General features: G+C 54.5%; 1 protein-coding gene across 5 annotated transcripts in view; it reads right to left on the bottom strand.

The window, feature by feature from the left end:
• SLC6A6 (solute carrier family 6 member 6) overlaps positions 1-24,202 on the bottom strand; it is an 80,021-nt gene that overhangs the window by 34,897 nt on the left and 20,922 nt on the right. For 3 of the 5 annotated variants that reach the window (XM_028518090.2, XM_028518091.2, XM_036030748.1), the window contains 3 exons: positions 5,094-5,336; positions 3,191-3,325; positions 1,848-2,082 (listed from right to left, as the gene is read on the bottom strand). In XM_028518090.2, coding sequence (XP_028373891.1) covers positions 1,848-2,082; positions 3,191-3,325; positions 5,094-5,322 — 599 coding nt within the window. In that variant the 5' untranslated portion in view covers positions 5,323-5,336. Of the gene's footprint in view, positions 1-1,843; positions 2,083-3,190; positions 3,326-5,093; positions 5,337-14,162; positions 14,184-24,202 lie in introns of those variants that run through there. The other 2 variants (XM_036030747.1, XM_036030749.1) reach the window with 2 other exon arrangements.

Genomic DNA, 24,202 nt, shown 5'->3' with positions numbered 1-24,202 from the left:
GCTGGCCATCCCTGGGAGGGCAGTGCTGTGATGTTTCCCGGTACAGGTGAGGACACCAAGGTCCAGGGAGGCAAGGCACCTGCCCAGGCTAGAAGTGGCACAGCTAGGGTTTGAACCCAGGCGGCTCATCCACACCCGAGGCCATGAGGCCCCGGCAGGCGGCCCAAGTAGTGGGTTAAGTGCCAGTGTCCTGGGCGGACAGGCCCTGGGTGATCAGGCTGTGCCACAAACAGCAGAGAGCGGGCAGGGCTGTGGTCTCAGGCCTGCTGCAGTGAGAAGAATAAAGTGCCGCATTTCTGTGTCTATAAACTCAGCTCTTCGATGGGTGGGCAGCTGAGGGGGTGGTGAATGTGCTTGCAATGCCCCCTCTATCCACAAGGGGAAGGAAACACGTGCACATAAAGAGCCCTGGGGACCTGGGGGCACACACTGAAAGGCCCGCATGTCGTTACAGGGACACGCGTCATCTGAGTGAGGGCTGACTGACTTGCCTATTATTTCCCAGCTCTGGCCTCAAAACATGCCTGGGGCCAAGCAGCAGGCAGCCACCTCCTCTGCTGTGGGCCTGTTCCTGGGCCAGGTTCTCAGAGGTGAGGAGACACCTTGGAAACAGCAAAGCCACACACAAGAGAGAGGGAGTATCATCACGTGATGAGTAGGGTCCACCTGCTTCCGTAGCATCCCCGGCTCCAGGCTCTCGGGCTTCATGCAAGGCCTTGCTGCAGTTATTTCCAGTTGGAGGGGCCATACCCATGAAGGGCAAGACAAGTGATGCACTAAATATATCTTCAACTGGCCTCCAAGGACTGCGTTAGAAGAACTTTCCTATATATCAGCTAAGAGGTACCCGAACTTCAAGCCCCTCCACACTCTGCCTTTTTGATGTTTGTCCTATGTGTATGCTCCTATCGACAACAGTGTGGTAAACTGTAAAAGTGCCCATATTCTCTGCTCCTCTCATAAAGAGACAGAACCTATTCCTCCACCACTTGAATCTGGGTTAGTCTTGTGGCTTACTTTGGCTAATAGGACATTTAAAAAAAATTATACAAGCAGAGGCTTAAAAACTGCTCTTGATTGGGACTTTCTTATTCGTTGCTTTGGAATGTTGAGCTGCCTCTGAATAAGCTTAGATTGCTTCTGGGTGATGAGACCACATGGACCCTGGCAACCCAGCCAATAACTCCCCAAACCACAGAACAGCTACTCTCATGCCCTACTAGCTGACCTTCCCATGAGGGAACCCAGCAAAGACCAGAACAACTGCCCAGGCGAGCTCAGCCCAAACTGCCAATCAGCAGAACCTTGAGCCAAATAAATGGTGTTGTTTAAAGCCACAGAGCTGGGGATGGTTGTTACATAGCAAAAGCTAACTGACACATAATTTTCACTCTATCTGTTTACCTTTTCACTTGAATAACTACTCCAGCTTTACATATGCATTTTCCTCCATGCCATAACAGGTTTGATGTGCTAACTATATTTCTTCTAAAATACATTAAGAGAACTATTATCATTTTCAGACAATATAAGTACATATACCTGCATCTGGAAAAACATCCTCATAAAGATCCCACGGGTGTTAGAATGATTCATTCCCCTCATTTCACAGTTAAAGAAACTGAGGCTCGGAAAGGGGCAGATACTTGCTCAGCATCAAACAGCCAGTAAAATGGCAGAACTGGGACTTGATTCCAGGCCTGTCTGAGACCAAAGGCACGGATTTATCTCCAAATCTGTACCCAGCTTCTCCCGGATCCCACATTGCTGGGGAGAAGACAAAGGAGCAGGCTGTCTCCTCTGCCCCCACCCAGACCCTCCCCCTTCCTTAGGGAGCCCAGCCTTACTCCCAGAACTCGGTGACAGGGGAGGTGAAGTTGCTGGTGTTGAGAGTGCTCCACAGGGTCTTGTTCTTGCGCAAAGTGTCCTCCATGCAATGGGGCGTGTTCCAGGTGTGGTTGCAGTGCGCCCAGGGCAGCTCTGACTGGAAGGACTGGAACAGGTAGTATGTGGCCCAGGCCAGGATGATGATGTAGTACACATTCAGGAGGGACACAATCACAATGGATGCGTAGCCGATGCCTACGGGTGTGGACAAGCAAGATAAGCATCAGGAGGAAGGCCAGGCCCGCTATGTCCACATGCTCAAATGGAAGGCTGTGGCACCCCCAGGGGACCTTCCACAGTGACCAACAAATGTCTGTAAGGTTATAATGGGCGACTAGATGGATGGATGGATGGGTGAAAAAACAGATGGTTAGATTAATGGGATACTTGGATGAATAGAAGAGCCTGCATGGAAATGGGACAGGTCAATGAATGGGTGGTTAGATGAATGAATGGTGAGAGAACTGGTTAGAGAGACAGACAGAGAGCTGAGTGGGTTTATGTTGGACTGATGGACGGGCGTGTGGTTGGTTAGATGGATGGATGCATGGCTGGTGATCGGCTGGAAGGTGCAGCCAATGAACAGACGGAGGAATGAGTAGATGGGTAGACAGATGGATGATGGATACATGAACAGACAAATGGATGAATAATCTAATTAAATCGACTAGTTTAAAGAAGAAAGATTTGATGGACAATAGATGGACATGTTTATATGGGTGACTAAATAGACACACATCCTCCCATTCTTGCCAATTATAATCATAACAGTGTTATCTTACGAATGCATGCTGGGTACTGGACATAGGACCGAATGTTATAATAACAATGGTACCATTAATGTAGGGCTTATGATGAAGACAAAGCACTGTTACATGACTGTGTCATTTTGTGTGCATACTGAAGTAAGCGTACCATTTCCCTTCTACAGAGGAAGAAATTGAGGCACAAAGAGATTAAGTGACTTTCCCAAAGTCACAAGAGTTAGCAAGAGAAGGAGAAGAGGGACTGGAACCCAGACAGCAGACCCCTGAGTCCGAGTGCTTGTCTCCTGCACTATGCTGCTGAGCAGCTGCTAGCTTCTCTGCCCTCCCACAGCCCAGAGAGCTGGGACCAGCCGGTACGTGCTGAGCAGTCACTGTGAGCAGCATCACACGTGCCAGGTACAGGCTGCTACCTTCTGGCGGGCACAGTGCCAAGTGACCTGCATGAGGCTATGAGGTACCTGGCAAACAGCAAGTGCTCAATAAAAAATGGCAGAACCCAGGAACACCAGGGCCCCGGACCTCTGTCCCAGACTCACCGGAGAACAGGGGGCAGATCTTCTCCCAGCAGGTGATGCCCCCTTCGGAGGTGTACTGGCCTATGATCACCTCCAGGAAAAACACAGGCAGGCCGCCCCCAAACAGGAAAATAAAATACGGTATGAGGAAGGCACCTGCGGAGAGAGCAGAGCGGATGAGGGTCAGGCTGGGTCTGTCGCAAGAGCCGAGGCTGCGGGCGCTCGCTCCCAAGCCCTCCCAGCCAACGGAACAGAGAGAATGTGTGCGGATGTGAGGGGTGGAGGCCAAATTCCTGGACATGGTTGAGAATTCTCCAGGCCCTGCCCACCTGTGCAGCAGGCATCACCTTTCCGGTTCACCCTTTCACTTTCTTCAGGTCTACCAGGTGCTTTAAGCCTCGGAGCCTCTGGTTAAGCTGTGCCGACTGCCTGCTTATCTTCCCCACACTGTCCATCTGAATAAGAGCTGTTCAGCCCTTAAGACCCATCTCAAATATGACCACCTCATGGAAGCCTTCACCTACCTGTCCTCAGGCCTGCCCAGAGCAGGAAGCTGAGGTGAACTAGCTAGGAAGGGTGCGGTGATGAGAAGCAAGAGGTGGGCACCTCCAGCCGGGGGTAGGAGCCAGGGGAGGAGTGAGGGGCAAAGAGTAGGGGTGAGGGTTCCTACCTGGTGTCCACTAATGGCTTCAGCGGGTCCATAAACCCTTTGAAACTGTGGGCAACTTGGGTCTATGTGTATGCGCTTTGCTCTGGGGAGCGTCTAGAACACTCATCAGAGTCCCAAAGGCACCTGAGACCTACAAAAGGTTAAGAAACCAGACTCTAAGGCAGAATTTCCCAAAAGGCAGTTCTCCTAACACGGGCTGTATGCAGCATGTCCACCTCTGCAGACCGCTAAGCCCTCAGGCACGGGCAGCTTTCCCTACCCAGCCCTCCTCGGGCCCTCCTGCTGCACAGCCAAGGTCCCAGCATGCGCCGCCCAACCGCAGCGCCGCCCACAGGAGAGGCTCTAGCTCTCGGCCTTTGGGTAAAAAAAAAAAAAAAAAAAAAAAAAAGCCCGAACCAACCAACCAACCAAGACCTCAATATTTTAAAAATATCTTCAATGAGTGAAGATGGTGAAAAGCTATAAACTTCCAGTTATACATAAGATCTGGGGACAGAATATACAGCACGGTGACTATTGTAAATAATACTGCGCTACCCTTGAAGCTGCTAAGGGAGGGATTTTGAAAGTTCTCAAGACAAGAAAAGAAACTGTGTGACTCTGAGGTGAGTCACACTAACTAAACTTATTGGAGTGGTTATTTCACAACACGTACACCTATCGAGTCATTACGTTGTTCCCCTGAAGCTAATCCCAGGTGATCTGTTCATTATATCTCAGAAAAACTGGAAAAGAAATTTTAATTAAATTAGGAAAATAAAAAAGCTCTTCACTGTATCTTTTTTCCCTGGGTACCTTTCCATCATGGCAAACAATGCTGATTTTCCCTTTAGGAGGGGGAGCGAAGCTTGCTTTTGAACCACGTTTGGTTTGAGTTAGAGAAGCCAAAGCAAACGTTAGGAGAGATATAAAGTAAGGAGTCAGGAGGCACACGGATATAATTTACGAAGGGAGTGTGAGTGTCGGAGGCTTGGGGGCCGTGGGTCTCATCACTCCTCTTCAGAGACGGCAAACTGGAGGACCAGAGAGTCTGAGGGATCTGCCGGACGGAACACAGCAGGGCCCTGACAGAGCACCACCTGACTCCCAGGCAGGCCCCTCTCCTGCTGCTCAGGCCGGGTGGTGGGGGAGGCCAGGCTGCAGCAGGCTGACCGAGGGAGGTCCAGGGGGGGGACTAGGGAAAGCAGGGCACAAGACTCCACACCGCCCCCCCCCGTCTGCTCCCACCCTCCTCTCTGCCCAGCCCAGACTCACCTCCACCATTTTTGTAGCAGAGGTATGGGAAACGCCAGACGTTGCCCAAGCCGACGAAGCCGCCAGCCACAGACAGCAAAAAGTCGATCTTGCTGGACCACTTCTCCCTCTGTGGGGGCTTCCCCTCAGCCTCATCCTCGGGCCGTGTGCCAGGGCTCTTCCCTGGGGATGGCTTCAGGATGTCCTTGTGAAAGTCTTTCAGACACTGAAGCTTCTCCTTGGTGGCCATCTCCTCCTCGCTTTCTGCAGGGACAAAACAGAACCCAAGATGTCAGTTAGGAACAGCCTGTGTCTCTTCAACACAACTTCTCCCTTCTCACCCACGGGCTGCCTCTGACCTCCCCAGGTCTGTGGCAACGAGCTGGCCATATCCTTGTCTGTCCACTGCTCTGACGAGCTGACCATCTCCTTGTCCGTCCACTGCTCTGACAATGAGAGGACCATCTCCTTGTCCATCCACTGCTCTGACAACACCCTGAGTGATTCAGACCCCCTGTAGGCAATCGGACACTTGACAACTTGGAAACTGACAGATTCCGCTCCTTGGGCAACTGCTGAGGAGAAACAGCTCGAGCCCACGTTTGTCGTCCTCGAATGTCCCACTTCATCCTGCACTTGATGGCACGAAAGCACAAAGCTGCCCCTGCCCTGGCACCATTGCTGCAAAATTCGACACATCCCAGACAGTTCTAAGGTACCCTACAAATAACCCCTGCCTGAATTTTCTGGAAATGAATAGATACTATTTCCAAATTTCAATCTGCACAGAAAACAACAGCCCCCGTGGCACCCAGGACGCAGCACGGCGCCTGAAGCCCGGGGGGCGCCTGACCCTGACTGCCTGAAGAACGGACAAACGCAAAACGAAGGAGGAATGGGGTTTCAGGCTGGAATGGGAACCACCTGAAAGTGGGGTTTCCATCAAAGTGTGGACAAATGCATGTTTATGAAATATATTTGCAATCCACTAACCAGTCTCATGTATACAGCATAAAAAATAAGGGATTTGCACTGGTGAGGATTACGTAAGACAGCCAGTCAATCTCCCTCTGTCCACCCCTCTCCGTGGATTCTCTGGCTGGCGCCGACCCTTGCATCCTCCCGGCATCCCACCCTGACTCCCTGTCAGGTCTGGCAATGGCAGGCTCCTGGAGGAGGTCAAACCCCGAAGCTTCTGGGAGCTGTGCATGGTCACGCTCAGCCCACTGCTGCTTGGACCCCATTCGAGAGGACATCTGCCACTACACCAGGGCAGAGCCCCTTCTTCCCGTACCTCCTCAGGTCCCCGACTCCTCGCTTTCCCTGGGAGTGTGGCCTTGAGGGCAAGAGCACCAGGAGTCCCAGCCCAGAGGGACAGGGCGTCCTCAAGGGTCTACCCCCACCAGGCAAAGGGCCGCAGAAGACAGATGCACTGGGGGGCCAGAGCCTGGGGGCCTGCCTCCCCCTGTTTCTCCCCCTGCGCAGTGGAAAGGATGATGGCAAAGGTGACCGACTCACAGCCAAGCAGCCTGGGACACAACTGGTCCCCACGATCCACACTGGTGGCCATCACTGAAAATACCAGATTTCTGAGCAAAGTTAAGATTTCTAGGTTCTCTTGACAAACTGGAAGGTCAGACTGAGTGTATTATAGCTCACACTCCCTCTGGCAACCATCAGGTGGACCCGATAGGGTCCCATCACACAGACAGGCCGTGACACAGGCAGGCTCAGGCTGGCTCAGCACCCCGCTCACAACAGGACACCGTCGGCGGGCATCTTGAGCCTGTCCTGCGACACTGCTGGGCACTCCCTGAAAAGCTGTTGATTCACATCCTTGCCTCCTTACTAACCATCTCCTCCTCAACCACAGTAGTGCCTCAGGGACCTCTCTCATCCACTGCTATTTGCCCAGAGCCGGGTGCACAGTAGACCATCAAGCGAGAATTGTTAGGTAGATGGTTCCCAGAGTGGGATCTGCGAGCAGCTGGCACTAAATGGGAACCCCAGCTCGGCTCCTTCCCAACCACAGGACTCGGAGAGTCACTGGGCCTCAGCCTGGCTTTCCTCGCTGCCTGGCCCAGAAGGCGGTCTCAGGCAGAGCCAGGCGGGGGCTGCCCGAGGGCCTGGGGTGTGGAGAGGGGACGTGTTGGCCTGGCCCCAGCAACCAGGCCCACAGGGGCCGTGCCCGGAGGAGCAGAGGCACAAAAGCACAACAGAACCCCTGTTTCCCCCACGCCTCCTTCCTCTCCCTGGCTCAGGGTGGGGGACCCCAATTGTTTTGCTATCTGGTGGAGAGCAGACCAAGAAAAGGCTTCCTGGAGCCACCGGGCGGCTCACTGAGCCCTTCCTCTGTCTCCCAGAGCGCAGACTGGTGGCGGCATCCGCATGGCCTTTCTTTGCCCTGCTCCCTCGGGGCGACGTGGGGGTTCGCCCGGGCGTATGGCTACTGTAAAAATAGCCCGAGCAGCCAGCATTGTTCCAGTGTTAATGTGTGCAGCCCCCGATGGTTATCTGAGTGATCCATTGTGGGCTGGCTGGACGGGAGCATAATTGGAGGATGTGGGACTCAACTCCCTCCTAGTGAAGATGTTTTTCAGGGAATGACCCCTGAGCCTCTGAGGAAGGTCGGGTCCGCCCTGTTGGGCTCTCCTTGGATCTCAGAGCTGGAAGGCACTTCACAAGGTCAGCCAGATGAGAGGGAGGTGGCCAGCTTCTGCTCACATAGGCAGCTGAGACTGGCAAAATTTGTCCCCACTAGGAGCTGGGGTCTGCTTCCCCTTGGCTACCCTGTCCTGGGTCTGTCCTCTGGCCCCCACACCCACTTGCCACACTGGCACTCAGGGAACCCTCTAGAAATATGGGGGAAGGGGGGAGCACCAAGTTCTCTGAGACCTCCTCTGTTCCAGGCTGATTTCCTACAAAGTGAGGTCTCCAGCCCCCTCACCACACTCAGAGCCCCATCTTTCCCACCCCTGCAGCCACGCCCAGGTGGAGGTAGGGCCTGAATGGGGCAGAGCTGGGACCCATCAGTGCCCAGTGTCGGGGGGGCTTCCCCATCCCCATTCCCAGGGAGCATCCAGAGATGCGTTCCTCCTTCACCGTGGCCTGTCCCCCCTTGTGGGTACTGCACTCAAAGGCCCTGCCTCTGGTTCCCTCGGGCCAAACCATTCTCCATGGCCTCCCCCAATGCACTCTCACACAGGATGAGGCCACACCCATGTGCAGACACCCCAAATCCCTCTCCAGGGGCTCATTCCAAGCCCCTCTGGGGTGTCTGACCAGCCCTGTGCCTATAGAAGCCCGCAGCAGCAAGATAGTGGATTCAGTCTCTCATATATTCCTGGCATCCACCCACTTCTCTCTATTGCCATGGCAACCACCTCGCTCCAGGCCCCAGTAGTCCTGGAAGAGCATGGGAGGCAGCAGCCTCCTCACAGGCCTGCCTGCTGACACTCTGCCCACCCCCCGCCATCTATTCTCACACAGCAGCTAAGGCAACTTACAGAGTACCCTCAGACCATCATGCCCTACCAGCCAACCCTCCAACTTCTCCTAGAAGAAAACCCAGCTACTCCCCACAGCCTACTGGGGCCCCTTCTCCTTGGGACACTATCCCCACAGAACTGCCATAATCCGTCCCCTCCTCAGGCTCAGGCTCCCTACACGCAGCTCCAGGCCGTCAAGTGATAGCCTGGCCCTTGTAGGCATCAAGGCTCTAACCCTGGCCTCAATGCTGACAGCCACTTCTTGGCTGGGTGACCTCAGGCAAATTATTCAGCGTCTCTGGTCTCCAGTGTCCTCATCTGTAAAGTGGGGATAATTGTACCCACCTCACAGGCATGTGGTGAGGACCGATGAGAGAGGTGTGTAGAAAGTGCTTAGTGCTTAGAACACTAGTTGGCGTGTGGCACGTACTCCCTAAATAGTAGCTGCTAGTATTACTGTTGTTATTACAGCTATAATTATTATCGGGTCCAGCCTGACCTTGGGGTCAGTCCTACTCAGGGTGAAATCAGCAAGGCCCAGAGAGCCAAGTGACACTCCCAAGGTCATGAAACTGGTTGTGACAGTGACTGTGATGTACCCGGGTTCTTGGCTCTGCTTCTGCAGTCCCTCTGCCAGCCCAGCCTGATCTCAGGCGACACTCGATGAGGCCCACTAATTCTCCATCACACCCAGCAGCCCACCCCATGATCCAGATCTTAGGAACGAGCTCCCTCCACAGGCGTCCCAGCAGGCACTGCCTCGCTGCCTGCCCTGAGAGCTGTTTGAGCTGTTTTCATTGGCGCCAGGCCCAGGGCTATTTTCTAGCGAAGGTGATACATAATTCCCCATTTTAAGAGCTTCCTCTTTGATTATTACAGCCACGGGCGATTTGACCAGCTCCGATACAGAGGCTCCAAGATGAAGGCTCCCTCGCGGCCCCCTGAGCTCTCCTTGTCTCTGCTCCAGGCTGAGGCCACAGCCGGCCATGCCCTTAGGACGACATGAAGATGACCTGGTCAGCTCTGGCACTGCTCAGACAGATTCGGCCTGGGGCAGCGATGCGGTGGATTTAGAAGAGGTTCCTTTGCTCCCCTGATTGAAAACTACCAGTACTTACTCTGTGCCGAGCTGTCTGAAAACAGTTTTCTATTCACTCTTCAAAGACCCTTATTGTGGAGGGGCTTTTAGTCGTACAGACAGAGGAGTTGAGGTTCGAGCAGGAAAGGGGACTGGAGCCAGAATCCCACCTTGGTCTGCTCAAGGCCCAAGGCATTGGAGCACGGCTATTTGCAGATGGGGACACTGAGGCCAGTGGGGGAAAGGACTACAGAGGTACAGAGGGTTGTCCTGCCTGCCTGCCTGCCTGCCTGCAGTGCCCTCCCACCCACTCTGGCCCCAGGTGCCCTCAGCCAGCCAGCTGGGCCTTAGGTTGAGTGGTACATGCCGCTGTGGCTGTCTCCCCCAGCATCTGCCGCCTGAGGCCAGGGACGTGGGGAAACCAAGCCCTTCCCTCTCTTTCTAGAAGCTGCCCAGCAGCGAGGGGATCCCTGCCTCGGCCTCCCCGCAGAACCTGACCCTTCCCCAGTAAACAACTCCCCACACGGCTACATTGTAGTGAACAATGACCTAAATCTCGCATTGTCACTGACTTAACTTCTTGGGAGCTTCTGCCATGGTTTTAAATAAGAGGACAGGGACTTGTTCTGTTTCCTCTTTGGAGTACTCCCCCCACTCCAAAAGGGCCAACCACACACACAGACTCTACGATTGGTTGGACAGTTGCCGTGTCTCCACAAACCTCGTGGGGCAGGGAAGCGGCTCCCAGCACCCCAGAACTGGGAGAGGAGGAGACCTGGATGACAGACCCATTTTACAAGTGGGGAAACCCGAGGCCTGAGTGGCCCCTGCCTGCTGGGCTGGCTGTAGAGTGAAGCACACTGCTGGTCCCCTTGTCTGCTCTCCTTTCCAGTCCCCTGTCCACTCCAGAGCCAGTGTTCCGGGCTCACTGAGGTCATGACTATGCTCTGTGACCCGGGGCCAGTGACAACCTTCTCTGCACCTCAGTTTCCTCCTTGGTTAAAAAAAACGGGGGTGAAAATAAAACTCGCCTCACAGGGACTAAGTATGGTGATGCCAATAAAATTTTCAGCATAGACCCTGGTATATACTAACTGATTAATAAATACTGGATAATGTATTTTACCATGCTATGTGGCAGACATTTTATCCTAAGTGTTAAAAAAAAAAAGAAAGAAAGAGGGAAAGCAAGCAGGCTATATTTATTGGGCACTGACAGCATACACACTTCTTCTATACTATGCTGAGGCGTTGCAAGCATTTTCTCAGCCCCTCCCCGGTGCTGTTGCCATCTGTTTTGATGACAAGGTGCAGAAAGGTAAAGTCACTTGCCCAGAGTCACACAGTAAAAGGCCACCAGAGCTTCAAATGGCTCCTGGGTCTGTTTTGGCCCCTAAATTCCATGTTCTCAACCACTTGGCTGTTTGGGATCACTTACTTCAGCAAAGTCACAAAGTCAGATCGGGTCTGGCGCCTTTAAGCCAACTTCAAGCCACTGGACTGGGCTGGCAAATTAGGGAAGTAGGCAAGGGCAAACAGGGAAGTGAGGGACCACATGACAGAGACGGGGCAGGGCCTGGGGACCTGCCGAGCAGTCCATGCCAGGGCCCCAGGAATGAGCTGGGCAGGCCGATGACGCCCCCGGGACTGGGGCGGACGGGGACAGCGCTGTGGGCTGGGGGCTTCCTCTAGCACACAGACAGCCTCCCGGAGTTCTCTGCTGGGTTGAAGGGGCTCCTGTGAGCACCGTCTCCACAGATTGCAGGCTCGGGGCAGGCACAGTGAGGAGGACACCCGAGCTCAATGGGTAACTTCTGCCACACGCCATCCTGGCCCAGGAAACATGTACCGACCGAGCCCCTTCCCCCTCAAAAGTGCATTGTGTTAACAGCACGGTTTCCCCCTCTGCCAGGGGCACCTAATTTGGAAAAGTAGAAATTAATCATAGGAACTTCTTTTTTTCTTATAAAGGTACACCTATGAAGATTTAATCTTTTGATTGAGTCCTGTGGACTGTATCCTTCTATCTTGTTTATTTGTTTAAGTTTGCTTTTTATTATTGTTGTTGCTTATTTGACAGTAAAAGCAAATAGCTATGCTCTCAGTAAACCAAAACACATTTTTTAAAAATCACATAGATTTGCTAACCACATTTCAAAGGTAATACTGTTATCTATTCTTAACTCAGGCTAACTCAGGTGTGACAAGCTCAAAGGCCTCAAAGCTCAAAGGCCTCTGGGGCCTGCCCGGCGGAGACAGGAGTCCAGCGGGAAGGCCACAGGGAGGAGCAGGGACAGCGGCCCACTGGGGCCAGCTCCTCCAATTTCTCAAGACAGGTTGAAATCCGAGCTGTGTGGGCACATGCATTGTCCAATTTCTAAAACACTGTGTGGGCCAAACACAAACAGTTTGCCCTCTTTGGTCGTACCATTGCCCCAGGTCACTCAAGGTGGCCACAGCAAAGGACAGGCTGACCAGCCCAGCCTCACAGGCCTGATGGCCCACCCCAGTGAGGTCATCCAGGAAGCCTGGCATTGTTTTGCCCGGAACAAAGCCTAAACAATGAGCGGCAGTATTCTGGTCCTAGTGAAAGTGAATTGTTTGGACAACTGTTTTCAGCACGCCATCTCTGGGGACAGGGCTTGTTACCCACCTGGGTTTGACGGCTGTGGGCAAGGTTCTCCCTTCCTGTAATTAAACTGCAACCTCCCCACCCCACAAAAGTTCAGGTCTACCCTCAGAGACCCCCACCTCCACCAAGAGCACCCACCTGGCTCGGCTCAGCCTTCGACCTCCAGGAGCATTTACTCCTCCCGAAGCCTCCCAGGGAGGATCTGACCCAGGCCCACGGCCACAAGGCAGGAGACCCGGAACCGCACCCAAACCCTGGGCCAAGGGACCTCCGCACAGGCACCCAGCAGAGTAGGCCGTGCTGCTCGTCTGTGGTTTGCAAAGGGAAAATGGGGGAAGGTAGGCAAATTCTGAAAGAACCAGCCTCTGGTACAGCTCTGGTGGGGAGCAGGGCAGGATGCGGGCCTGATGCACAGCCACCTTGTCTTCTTCCCCTCCTAAGAGCGCTGGCAGGTTAAAGGTCTGGGTCCCAATTTCTTATCTCCCTAGAGATGGCAGACCTTGCCCCAAGGCCTGGAGACCACAGGTGGGCAGCAGAGAGCAAACAAAGAGGAGGATTCGGGGAGGAGGCGGAAGGTTTTTGCAGAAGGTCCCCCTGTGACGGGGCAGGGTCTGGGGAAGGGCAGAGGGGCCAGGGGAGGATGACCCGGCTCTGGGTGAAGGCGAGCTGGGCACACATCATGCCCAAAACAGAGGTGCCCCAGGCACCAGCCAAGCAGGCCATGGACTCAGGAAAGGGCAGTGGGTTAGGAATCAGAGAGCCGGGTCTAGTTTGGTTCCGGTGGGTCACGCAGGGCAGCTACTTCCCCTTTGCAGCTCAGATGTCCAGGGAGAAAGCAGAGCAAAGGTGGCTTTAGCAAGCAGTGAAAGCTGGATAAACATTCACTGACAACCTACCCTAGATGCCAAGGCACGGCTCCAGAAACTGGGGGCATGGGTGTGGGCCCTGAGGAGCTGACATTCCAGAAGGGAGACAGACACCAAACACACACACGAGTTCCTAGTTACCCCCGGGCCCAGCTCGTAGCAGACAACCAAGCAGGATGAGGTCAGGGGGCAGAGGGAGTCAGAGAAGCCCCTCTGGGGACTGGCCGTAGGCAGGCCCCACGCGAAGTCCTTTCAGGTACAAGCTCACTTATTCCTCTTAGAAGCCTGGATGAAAGAATGAGGCCCAGGGAGGCGAGGCCGCTTGTCCAAACTCACACTCCTGGGAGCTCTGCCCGGCAAACATCTGGGGGAACAGTGTTCTCAGAGCGGGGAGCAGCATGTGCAAAGAGGGCCACACTGGGCAAGGTGAAGCAACAGAGGCCAGTGTAGGAACCGAGAACAAGAGAGGTCAGGGCACAGGGTGACCTGGACAGGAGACGAGGCCTGGAGGCCAGGGTGAGAACCTAGATTTACCCAGAAGGTAGTAGGAGTCCCTGAAAGCTTCCTTCTGCCCAACTGAAGGCCCAGCACATTCAGCTGAAAGCCCCACGCTTGTCCCTGACCACCTTACCTAGCCAACCCATGCCTCCCACTCTGGGAAATTTGAGGGCCCATAGAGGGCTTTTCCCTGTAAGCTATTGTCAGGGGGGACTTTCTGGTGGTGACCTCATAGAGCCCAAGCCCTTAGCTCAGACATCCCAATGCCAGCCAGCCTCTTCCTCATGCTCCGAGTCCCTTGGGATGGGCTGAAGGTGGCGCTGGAAAGAGGAACCAGCCACGGATGGGCGGTGTAAGTCCTTCCCCTGGGCCCAGTGACGCAGAGAAGAAAACGTCCTTGTGCATCAAATCCAATCCCCTCATCCCTCCTTGGAAGAGGCCCGGGGGTTTGGAAAGAAGAGGGTTAGCCTTTGATGCTATTCGATCTCAGACAAGTCAGTCCCCTGCCCTGAACAGGCCCTTACTCACCGGGAGCTGGTCAGGAGAACAAGCCGTCCCACGCTGACTGAGCGCCTCCTGCACGGCTGGCCCAGGCCCGCTGTGGGGGGCCCGGGGTCACTTTCATGCCCTCACAGTGCTAACACCCAGAGACAGGGGGAGGGGCAATTTGTCAAAGTAACAAAGTTTTCTACCAGTCCATGAGGAGGACGGGAGCCCACGACGCGGAGCGAAGGGGGAATACGAAAGAGGCTTCAGGGAGGAAGTCTCATGACACCCGCTGGGCTGGCTGAGCCCACCAGCCAGGCTTGGCCCTGCACTCGCAGGAAGGAGGGGGGTGCGGGCACGCTCAAGCCTCTCCGATCCCGTCTGAAGGGGCTCAAACCCCAAATGCCACTTAGCAGACTTCCAGCATCGGCCACGTGCCACCATAACTGAAGCTAAGCTAACGGAGAGAATTAGGGAAGCGGAGGAGGGCCGCCATGATGTCTGCTGGTGCTCAGGGCCCTGTTTTCAGGCACAGGGCGGTGAGTCAGCAGGCCACAGCCTCCAGGCACTGACTCACCGACCACAAGCCTGTCACTGCGCTCCCTGTCAGCTTCCCCACCACCCCAGGCCGAGGCCTGGTTTTGCCGGAAGTGGGGGTGGGGTGCAGTCAATCGTGATCCTGAAGCAGGCTCTGTGGCACCCAGAATTATTTCTGGAGGCCACAAAAAGAGACATGAGAAAAAAGCTTAGTTTTTATTTCCTCAAACTTCCCCTTTTAAGTCACCCTAAAGCCACCCTCCTCTCACAGGCTGTGAAAAGCAAACACAGAGCCCTAGTCGGGCAGCTCGAGTTGGCCGGGACGTTATCCCATGCACCAAAAAGTTGCGGGTTCAATTCCTGGTCCGAGCATATGCTGGGTTGCAGGTTTGTGCCGGGTTGGGGTGCACGGGGGAGGCAACGAATGGCTGTCACTCACATTGTCATTTCTCTCTCTCTCTCTCTCTTTCAATCTCTCATCAATGAAAACATATCCTCAAGTGAGGATTAAAAAAAAAAAAAAAGGGAACAAAGAGCAGTCCCTCTCTCACTCTACAGAAACTGGAGATAGGCCCTGGGTGACAAGGCCAGCTAATGGCATGCCTATAGCGCGATGCCACTCAGAGCTCAGCCACTCCCAACTGACTCTGTCGGCAGAGCTCCGCGGGAAGGCACAGCTCTGTGGAAAGCAGCCAGGGCACCCTGCACCAGGGCCTTGGGCAAGTCGCCCCTCTCATCTCAGTGCTGCCGTCTGTAAGGTGGGCACAATGTCTTGTCTACAGTGTGTGAAACCTCCTAGCTCAGTAAATGTTTGTAAAAAAAAAAGCTCCCTGTTTTCATTGTTCCTCTTTTAAACATGTTTCTAGTCAATGAAGAAAGACCTTCGTCTTCCTTCCTAGCTCTACCCTTACCTCACCCTAACTTAGAAATTCAGTGCAGGGACAGTTGGGTGCCTGCAGAATGAAAGCCTGGGATTTTGCAAGACAGAGGGGGTGATCAACTAGCAATGTCTGCCGTTCCTGCCCCTGCTTCAGAGCGAAGGACCCGTCCTCTGAACTTGCTTATCTGGAAGTCAAGCTTCAGGTGTCTTCCACCCTCGGGAGCCCACCCAAGACCCCAAGGGACTCCTAAAGCACAGCTTGGCTCAGGCTGTCCCCAACTAACTCACAGGCAACAAATGTCCCAGGATGAAGGACTCCTGGTGCCAAGCCCGGGCTGCACGGGCCGTGCGGCAGTCTCCGGTGCATAAATAATTATCTGTTTGCCCATCTGTTGCCTAGAGCCTGCTTCCTGACAGCGCCTGGCACTGTGGATATCCGTCAGGCAGATTTAGGGCTCAGGAGTCTGGAGACACTCAACATAGGAGTAAGTATTTACCTCATAGCTGTGAGCGCTCCTGGGTCAGAGCGATGGAGCAATGGCAGACGTTTAAGACACGAGCAGGGAGGTTGACAGAGGAAGGGTGGACCCCTCCGACTCTGCTGGAAAGAGGTGTGTTCCCAGCACCTGAGCACACAGTTCCCCCCAAGTGGTACGAGAGTCTACAAACCTTTGCCCTTTTTGGAGGGGTGAGCCCCCACGCTTTAGAAAATCAGTTTTCATTATGCAACCCTGAGCATCTTCCAAAAATGACTTTGAGGTGAATTCTCCCTACTCCCCTAAAGGTTTGCCAAGTGCTAGGAGGGGCTGCTGGATCCTGCACAAAACCCAAAAGCTCAGAACGAGTCCTCAGTGGTCTTGGCACGTGCAAATGCAAGCCCACTTTCTAGATGAGGAAACAGAGGCCTGGGGCCCAACACAGAGCGATAACAAGAGGCATCAGCCTCTTTCACAGATGGGCCATCATCAGAGCCGCAAGGAACGGGTTTCCCAGAAGGGAAACCAAAGCTGGAGGAGGTCATCAAGGGTAGACACACTCCTGACACCCCCAACCTGGTGGAATACAGTGGATGCCAGAGGCTGAAAGGAAAGCTCTTGTTCCAAATCTGGGTAGACTGGATTCATAACTAATTTTGTCAGGCTGGCAGATGTTGGTGCAGCAGCAGCGGCAACTTCCAGGGCTACAGGACGGTGCCTAACAGCAGCTACTGCTCGGTAAGAAGAAAAACTCAGCATTCAGATCCACGCCAGGGTCTGGGCTGAGCTCAAGGGAAGGCAGATATCTCTCAAACACGGTCTCTCTACATTAGCAGACCACCCCCCCGGGCAGCCCCAACAACCTCCATCTCCCTCAGAGTCTCACTGAGGTGCCATCGCATGTCGACAGCATCTGCACGGAGTCAGGGATACAGCACTGCCTCATTATGGCTCCACCACGCACGCGGCCTCAGAGAACAAGGCCACCCCAGCCACTGGAAACTCCACAGAGGGGTGCCCCGAACTCTGCCAAGCTTGTGTCCTGCAATCCCCTCCCCTGGCTGTGTTGCCCTCAGCTCCAGAACTAGCGGTGACTCCCAGCTGCTAAATTTTCCCACCAGAAATCCAAAGCTCATGATACTTGTTTGCCTCTGTCCACAACCTCTGCCACTTTATTTCTCCTCTTTCCCACAAGTCCAGGGCCTCCTTGCTCCCCCAGCACTACCCCATTCATTCCTGTGCTTTGTGGATTCATAGTTAGGTGGGTCCCACCCACCCTGAAGACCTTACCCAAGTTTTACCTCCTTCAGGAAGCCTTTCTTTCCCATCTCCCTCTCTCCCCTCTCCTCCTCTGGCCTGCATCATCGCACTATTCTCCAGGCACTGGGCTCTTGCTCATAGCTGTATGACTCTGGACAAATCCAAAGTTCTCTTGGGACTGTGGCTGCAATGGCCGGCACCTGGCCCCCGCCCCAGACCTATGAAATCTGAATCTTCAAGGCCGTTGAACCGGCCCCCAGCTCTGGAATGAATCTTAGCATCAGGTGATGTTGGGAACAGTGGTGCTAATGAACTGGAAACACTCGGTAAAATGTGTAACAAAAATCGACCAATAAAAAAGACTATGGGTAGCTGAGAGTGCACAAGAGCATGCGTGGTGTGCACACATGTGCACACCATGTACATGTGGATGGTCGCTCCTGCCAGGCTTGGAGCAGCAGGGGGCTGGGCCCGGCTCGGCTTCACTCCCACCAGCCCCGGCAGGTCTGGGGCCTGCCCCAATAACCGCGTGGTAGACTCCACAGTCTGCCGTTGGTTCTCCTACACCCTACTGCTATTGCTCCTTCTAGTTCCCCTGGGGGTGGGTGCTTTTGCTCCCAGTTTACGGATAAGAAAACTGAGACTCAGAGAGGCAATAGGACCTGGCCCAAGGTTACCCAGGGAGTGGCAGAGGCAGAATTTGAACCCAAGACAGGGCCAAGACTCCAACACCCTTGTTCTGCTTGATCAAGTAAAGGGGGGCTTGAGAAAGGCAGGTGAGGGCTGGCAGGCAGACTGCCTGGGGCTCAGACACGCATCAGACACCCTCCCCCACCCAGCGAAGAGCGTGAAGGGAGCCCGGACCTGGCATCCAGCTGCGCAGGTCTCTGGCAGCGTCCCCGATGACAGGAATGAGGAGCAGGGGATATTGCTTGGGACTTGGGGATCTTCCTGGCTGTCACCCCCACGGAGGGGGGAGTCACTTTTTCCCTAAAGTAGACACAGCAGGTAGGGCTTTCCCACAAGGAGAAACACCTAAAATGCCAGCTTCCTAAGCTCAGGGGACAGCAGGAAAGGCCCCAGGAGGCCCTGGGGAGGCCTCAGCTCTACCAGTAACTGACCACTGCCTGACCGAGGCAAGGGCCGGCCCTCTCTGGCCTGTGCTGTGGACCGGGCGACCTGGAGGTGTGCACAGACACACATAACCCTCTCTCTGCACTCATAAACGTCTGCCTCAGTCTCTCAAACTCAGAATGGGGACAGTAACAGTGCTTATGTCTGAAGGTTACAGGGTTCAATGAGCTAGTCTGTTTGGACCACCCAGACTAACACCCAGACAGGGTGTCAGACACCGAGATGATGGCCAGATTCACACACTCTCTCTGAGACCGGAGACAGCCTGGACTCACAGCCAAGGGCCTATGGGGCAATGCCAGGCCCAGGGATCAAACGCAGGCTAGTCATCTCTGAGATGAGGGCCATCACCCCAATACCTACCCCAGCCTCCTCCCAGCTGACCCTTCCCTTCTATTCCAACTTCCTCTCCTCTTCCTCAGTGGGGTAGGATGGGGAATCCTGGGTACCCCCCCCCCAGTATTTTGCTGGCTGATGGACAATGTGGGTGCCATGGGCCGGTGGCTTCCTGGTTTTGAGTATGAATGTGGGAACCTCCTGTCACCTCCCCTACCTGGCCTTGGGATGCAGCTGGGAGAATATTTCAGGTAGTTGCCCGTGGAAGGATGGAGGGCAGGAGGAGGGACAGGCAGCTAGACCAGCACCTACAGCCCCCATACAAGGTGTTGGTGATGTTCTGGCCCTCGGGGCTGCAATGCCTGCCAAGCCAGGGAGGTGACGTTTCAGGGACTGGGGCACGGGCTTGAGAGTTGACAAAGGCTTTGCTGTGAAAGCTGCTGGGAAAAAGGACAGCACAGTGACCTTGGCAACTCGGGGGGCAACTGCAGCCCAGCTACGTGGAGCAGAGTGGCCAAGGGGCCTCCCTCCCTGCTTCCTTCCCACTGGTCACAGCTGGAGACTCTGGGCAGCTGTGTAAAACACCTTCAGGAGAGGAAAGTGGCCTCGCTGGCATCCCCCAGGTTGACTGCAGCTGCAGAAATCAGATACATGACCCCTCAACGACTCCTGGCAGCCTCAAACCCCTAGTGGTCCCTGGACACCTGAGACCCTTCACTAAGCCATCACTGAATGACACAGCAGCCCAGGCCCCCAAGCCCAAGTCCACAGGTGAGGAGACTGAGGTCCAAAAGGGGAAGGGGGCTTGCGAGGAAACTCAGGCTGCTAGGGATCGAATCCTGACTCTGCCATGTGGCCCTGGGCTGCCTGCTATGCCTCAGATTCCTCCACTAAAACTGTAGCTGATCCCAGGGCTATACCAACCTCCCAGGACAGAGGGTGATCACATAAACTGACGCAGGTAAACTGCTCAGCGTCGAGCCGGGCACGGGGACAGGCACATGTTAAGAGGTTACACACGAGGGTGAACATCGACTCCCACCAGGGCGGATCTCAGAGAAGGGCCTGCTGTCTGGAGGGCAAGACAGCTGCAGTCACGGCAGCTGCTCTCGGAGCTTCTGCTTCGTCCACGGCTGTCCACTGCCAGGCCTCTGCCAGCCTGGGTGAGCCTTCACCAGCCCAGGTGAGCCTTCACCAGCCCCAAGTGCAACGGGAAAGCCAAGGGCAGGGGGCCCAGGACTGGGGTGGGGGGTTGCGTGGGCACCTTTCTTAAACCCTATCAGCCCTACCTGCTAATGCTGCAGCCTTCCTTCTTGGGGGGTGGGGGGAGGTGGTAATTAAAAATGTCATTTCTTTCACATCATCATAGTGAGAATAGATGGCATCTTTTTTAAAATTCCCATTAAGTGGTAAAATAAAATTTACCAGCCCAAGGGTAGGCCATTCCACACCTCTGCCCCAATCTGGTTTTTGGATGTGTATAGTTCATGAAATTCAATACTGTCATCTGGCTTCTTGTGCCTGACTTACAGGTGGGGAAACTGAGGCCGAGGCATAAGAGCTTCAGTCTCCAGCGTTTCAACTCTGGACTCTGCACAGCCAGTTCCCCTTCCAGCCTGCTCCAACTTCGGATACTTAGGACCCGGTTCAGCTCTCCTTATCTATTTGGGGACCTCTTTTCCAGGCCCAGGGTCATCAGAGCCCTAAATCCCAAGGAAGTCCTTGACCCCAAAGGAATGCCAACCTGCCTTCGGTCAACTCAGGGGCTGAGAGGCAACAATTTGGACTGAGGGGGTGGGTAGGCAGAGGGTCCCACTGGTGGTCAGGGGTGGACAACCTGAGCAAGCAGTCCCCAGCACAGGGAGCCACAACCAGCTTTAAGCTGGACGCCTCTGAGGAAGCCCCTGTTGCCACCAGACCCTCAGCAGGACACTCAGGTCAGAACTCAGACGCACCTAAGGGCTCCTGCATTTGTCCCCTGCTCCCTCTCCCACTCAGTCAGACTCCCTGAGTGAGCACAGTGCCTTAGATGTACAGAGAATCCTCCACCTGCACAGCCCACTCCGGAGAGAAATACCAGCTCCCTGGGCTGGGCACCCATGCATGCCAGGCTCAACGTCTGATATTTGGGTGCAGGAGTTTACCCAGTCCTCACCAACCACTCTACAAGATGAGGGATCTTACCCTATGAGGTTCAGAGAGGTTGAGTGACTTGACCAAGGTTGCATAGCCAGGAAGAGGCCAGGCTCCAGAGTCCTAGGTTCTCAGCCACTGGGTCTGGGGCACCTCCTGACTTTTAGACCAGAAAGTTCCCCTATTTGCCTGACACAGAAGGAAACAGAGGCTAGCAGGAAGTAGAGGTGTCATTCTGCAAATCAGCCAGCTGGGTTAGGACCCAGGTCTGTGGATGGGCCCGGGTCACAGGTATTTTTGCATCTCCAAGGAGGAGGCTGTAGCCACCTCCACCGCAGAACAGCAGCCACCAAAATACCCACTGAGCTGAGGCTTCACACGAAGTGCTTCACAGAGACCTTCCCACTCCATTGTGTGTGCCCGCTGGGATGGCTAAATCCTGGCCCCTCGGCCCAGGAAGAGCTTCTAACTATTTAAATTCAGCCTGTGCGGAGCAACTAAGTAGCTATGTCCAGGGGTGTGGCTAATCTCAAATGAAGACGGCAGGGGTAGGGTCCAGGGGTTCTGTCCCCAAGCCCCCGTCATTTTTGGGAATGTGACTGCCCCCTCCCACCTTCCTCCCTCGCAGCCCGGAGAGCAGCCCCCACCGCCACACCTCCCATGAGCTTTCTCTCACCCAGGCCCTCTAGCAAAGTGTCCCAGCCAGCACTTAATCAGCTTATTCATCCTGTAGAAGGAGATCTGAAAAAGTCTCCTTTTACTGCTTGAGGGCAAGGATAGATACCTGAGATTTAGGCCACAACTATAAATAGTTGAGACATCCGTCCTTTTTAATTGACTCATCTATTTACTTGGTCAATCAGCTCCTGCTGACCCCCAGATGGCCCAGTTCTAAATAACTCCTACCCAGCTCTGCCATTGGAGAGAAGGGGCCCTACGGACCTCTCCAGCTCTGTCCTCTGAATCCCCCAACAGGCACCCCCACGCCCCTGGAGACTGTTCCCCAAATACGCCTGCCCAGTTCCACTTTCACCTGTGCTGTGTCACCATAAAAGGTTTTCACTGGGACCTAACTCTGCCATTTGCCAGCTGTAAGAAGTGGTGACCTCAGGTACGTCACTTCCCTCTCGGGCCTCAGTTGCATCATCTGTAGAATGGGGCACCTCACATTACACAAGGGAAGGTACACGGAAGCGCCTCAACACGGGATCGGATTTGCTCTCAGTGTGGCCCTGAATGAAGACCAGCCTTTCACTTCACGCTGTTAATAAACACTGACTACCCCCCGTCTCAGGTCCTCCACAGCTGAGAAAGGCAGACATAAACACCCGGGCTGTCTGTCCTGAAGGGAAAACACCAAACAGCTCCTCCATCGGTGTTCTGTGTCAAGCAGCAGCCAGTTCACTGGCACTGCCTCCCCCTCCCAAGGCACGTCATCTGCTTCCAAAACCACGTGAGAGGCGAAACTGGGTTAGACACCTCGTCAGAGCGGGTTTCCTCACGGGACCTCCAGCCGCGCCTGCAGCTCGCCCACAAGCGTGTCTGGGTGAGAGCGGAGCTTTGTTTTTCTTCCTGAGCAGAAGCCGACTCAAAACAGCTACAACAGCTACAACACCTTTCAGGGGCGCCTGGAAGCATTACAGAAGGCCGTCTGGTTTCGGGCTGGCTCCCCAAACTGAGTCAAGACCAACCGACCGTTCAGCAGGGCATCTGGGCTCAGCCGGCAAGAGCACGCCATCCCTCTCCTTACCCCTCCCCCTGAACAGGACACCCAGACGTGCCCCCCGCTTACGACATAGGCAGTGTCCACTCCACGGCAGTGTCCAGTCCTCACTCAGTCCTGCCTTTTCATGGGCGGCTTCTCTGCCAGTAACGCCCTTCTGGTCTTGGGCCCGCCTGGTGAGAGCTTATTTCAGGCCCCTGGGAAAGATTTTCAAACTTCATATGCCCAAAGCATCTTCAAGAGACCCTGCCAATGGACACCCGATCCGTCTCCCCGCTGGCCTGGGAGTGTCCAGCCTGGGCAGAGTGAGACTCACTCACCTCCAGGTCCCTGGGGCCCCGCCAGGACCTGAGCCCCAGGAAAAGTCCATAACTCTCTGATGACAGAACGAACAGGCTTCCAGTTCTCAGCTTTCAGATGTTCAGAGGTTTCCCCAAACTTCCCAGGCATCAGCAACTCTCACCTGGGCCTTCCCCTCACTCAGCAGGGCTGAGGTGGGGCTCAAAGACGTCGGGATTTCTCAAAGAGCCCAGGGAAAAAGAAAACAAAAGGTCTGCAACCTGTGACCTTAAAGAGCAGGGGGCCATTGCTCTGAGAGGATGGATGCTAACTAAACCTGCGTGGGCATCACCTCAAAACCCGCGTCCACCGTGCGCCTCCAGCTCACTCAGTGATGCACGTCAGTCGTTTCTCAATTAAACTGGAAATGAAAACTCATTTATGTCCACATCCTTACTAGTCTAAAAACTGACACTATGTCTTGCTTATATTTGTATCACCATCATCTGTCATACTGTTTATGAATATGAAATAAAATTAATTTACTTTAAAAAAAGTGAGAGGCAACGCTTCTCCTCAGACACACAACCAGGCCCAGACCTCAGCCAGGACTCTCGGGCCGGGCCCCAGAGATCCGCTGGCCAGAGAAGGTCCGATGTGTGGGAATCGGTGCCTACAAGCAGCCCCACCACCAACGGCCCAGAACACAGGGGACCGTCCAGAGCTCTGCCTTTTCTAGTTTGGTCTTCTAGGGTTAGAGTTTTGGCCTTTAGGGTGACCAAACTGTCCCTCTGAAAGCACTTTATTATGGCCATTATTAATAAGACACATTAATAAGAAATATCTGCATCGAGCTTTTCAGTACACCAAACTGCTTTCTCTTGTGTGTGCACCAGTTAACCCAGTGGGCATCACGGTACCCCATTTCCCAGATGTGGCAATGGAGGCCCAGCCAGAGACAGGGCCTGAGGGATGTCACACAGCCACAATGCAGCAGAGCAGGGAGTCTTCTCTAGATAGCACCAGGACAGGGAGGGTGGTTCTGAGGCGAGCAGAGGCCTGACACTTCAAGGTGCTGTGTGACCCTGGGCAGTTCGCTGCACCTCTCTGAGCCTCTGGAGGCTCATTATAAGGAAGCATGTGTGGGAAGGCGGAGGCAGACAGGGTCATGAGAAGGAGGGCTGGCTCCCATTCCCAAGCCACTTCCTTCCTCCACCCTGAAACAAGACCCAGTCTCCTGGTTATGCACAGTGACTGAGTTGGGGGGGCCCCTGTCTCACTGTGCAACTGAGTAATGGTTTATGTAATCATTTATGTCTCTCCC

This window comes from Phyllostomus discolor, chromosome 7, assembly GCF_004126475.2.
Source record: "Phyllostomus discolor isolate MPI-MPIP mPhyDis1 chromosome 7, mPhyDis1.pri.v3, whole genome shotgun sequence".
NCBI classification, from domain to species: domain Eukaryota; kingdom Metazoa; phylum Chordata; class Mammalia; order Chiroptera; family Phyllostomidae; genus Phyllostomus; species Phyllostomus discolor.
This window is presented reverse-complemented; position numbering and strand designations above follow the sequence as displayed.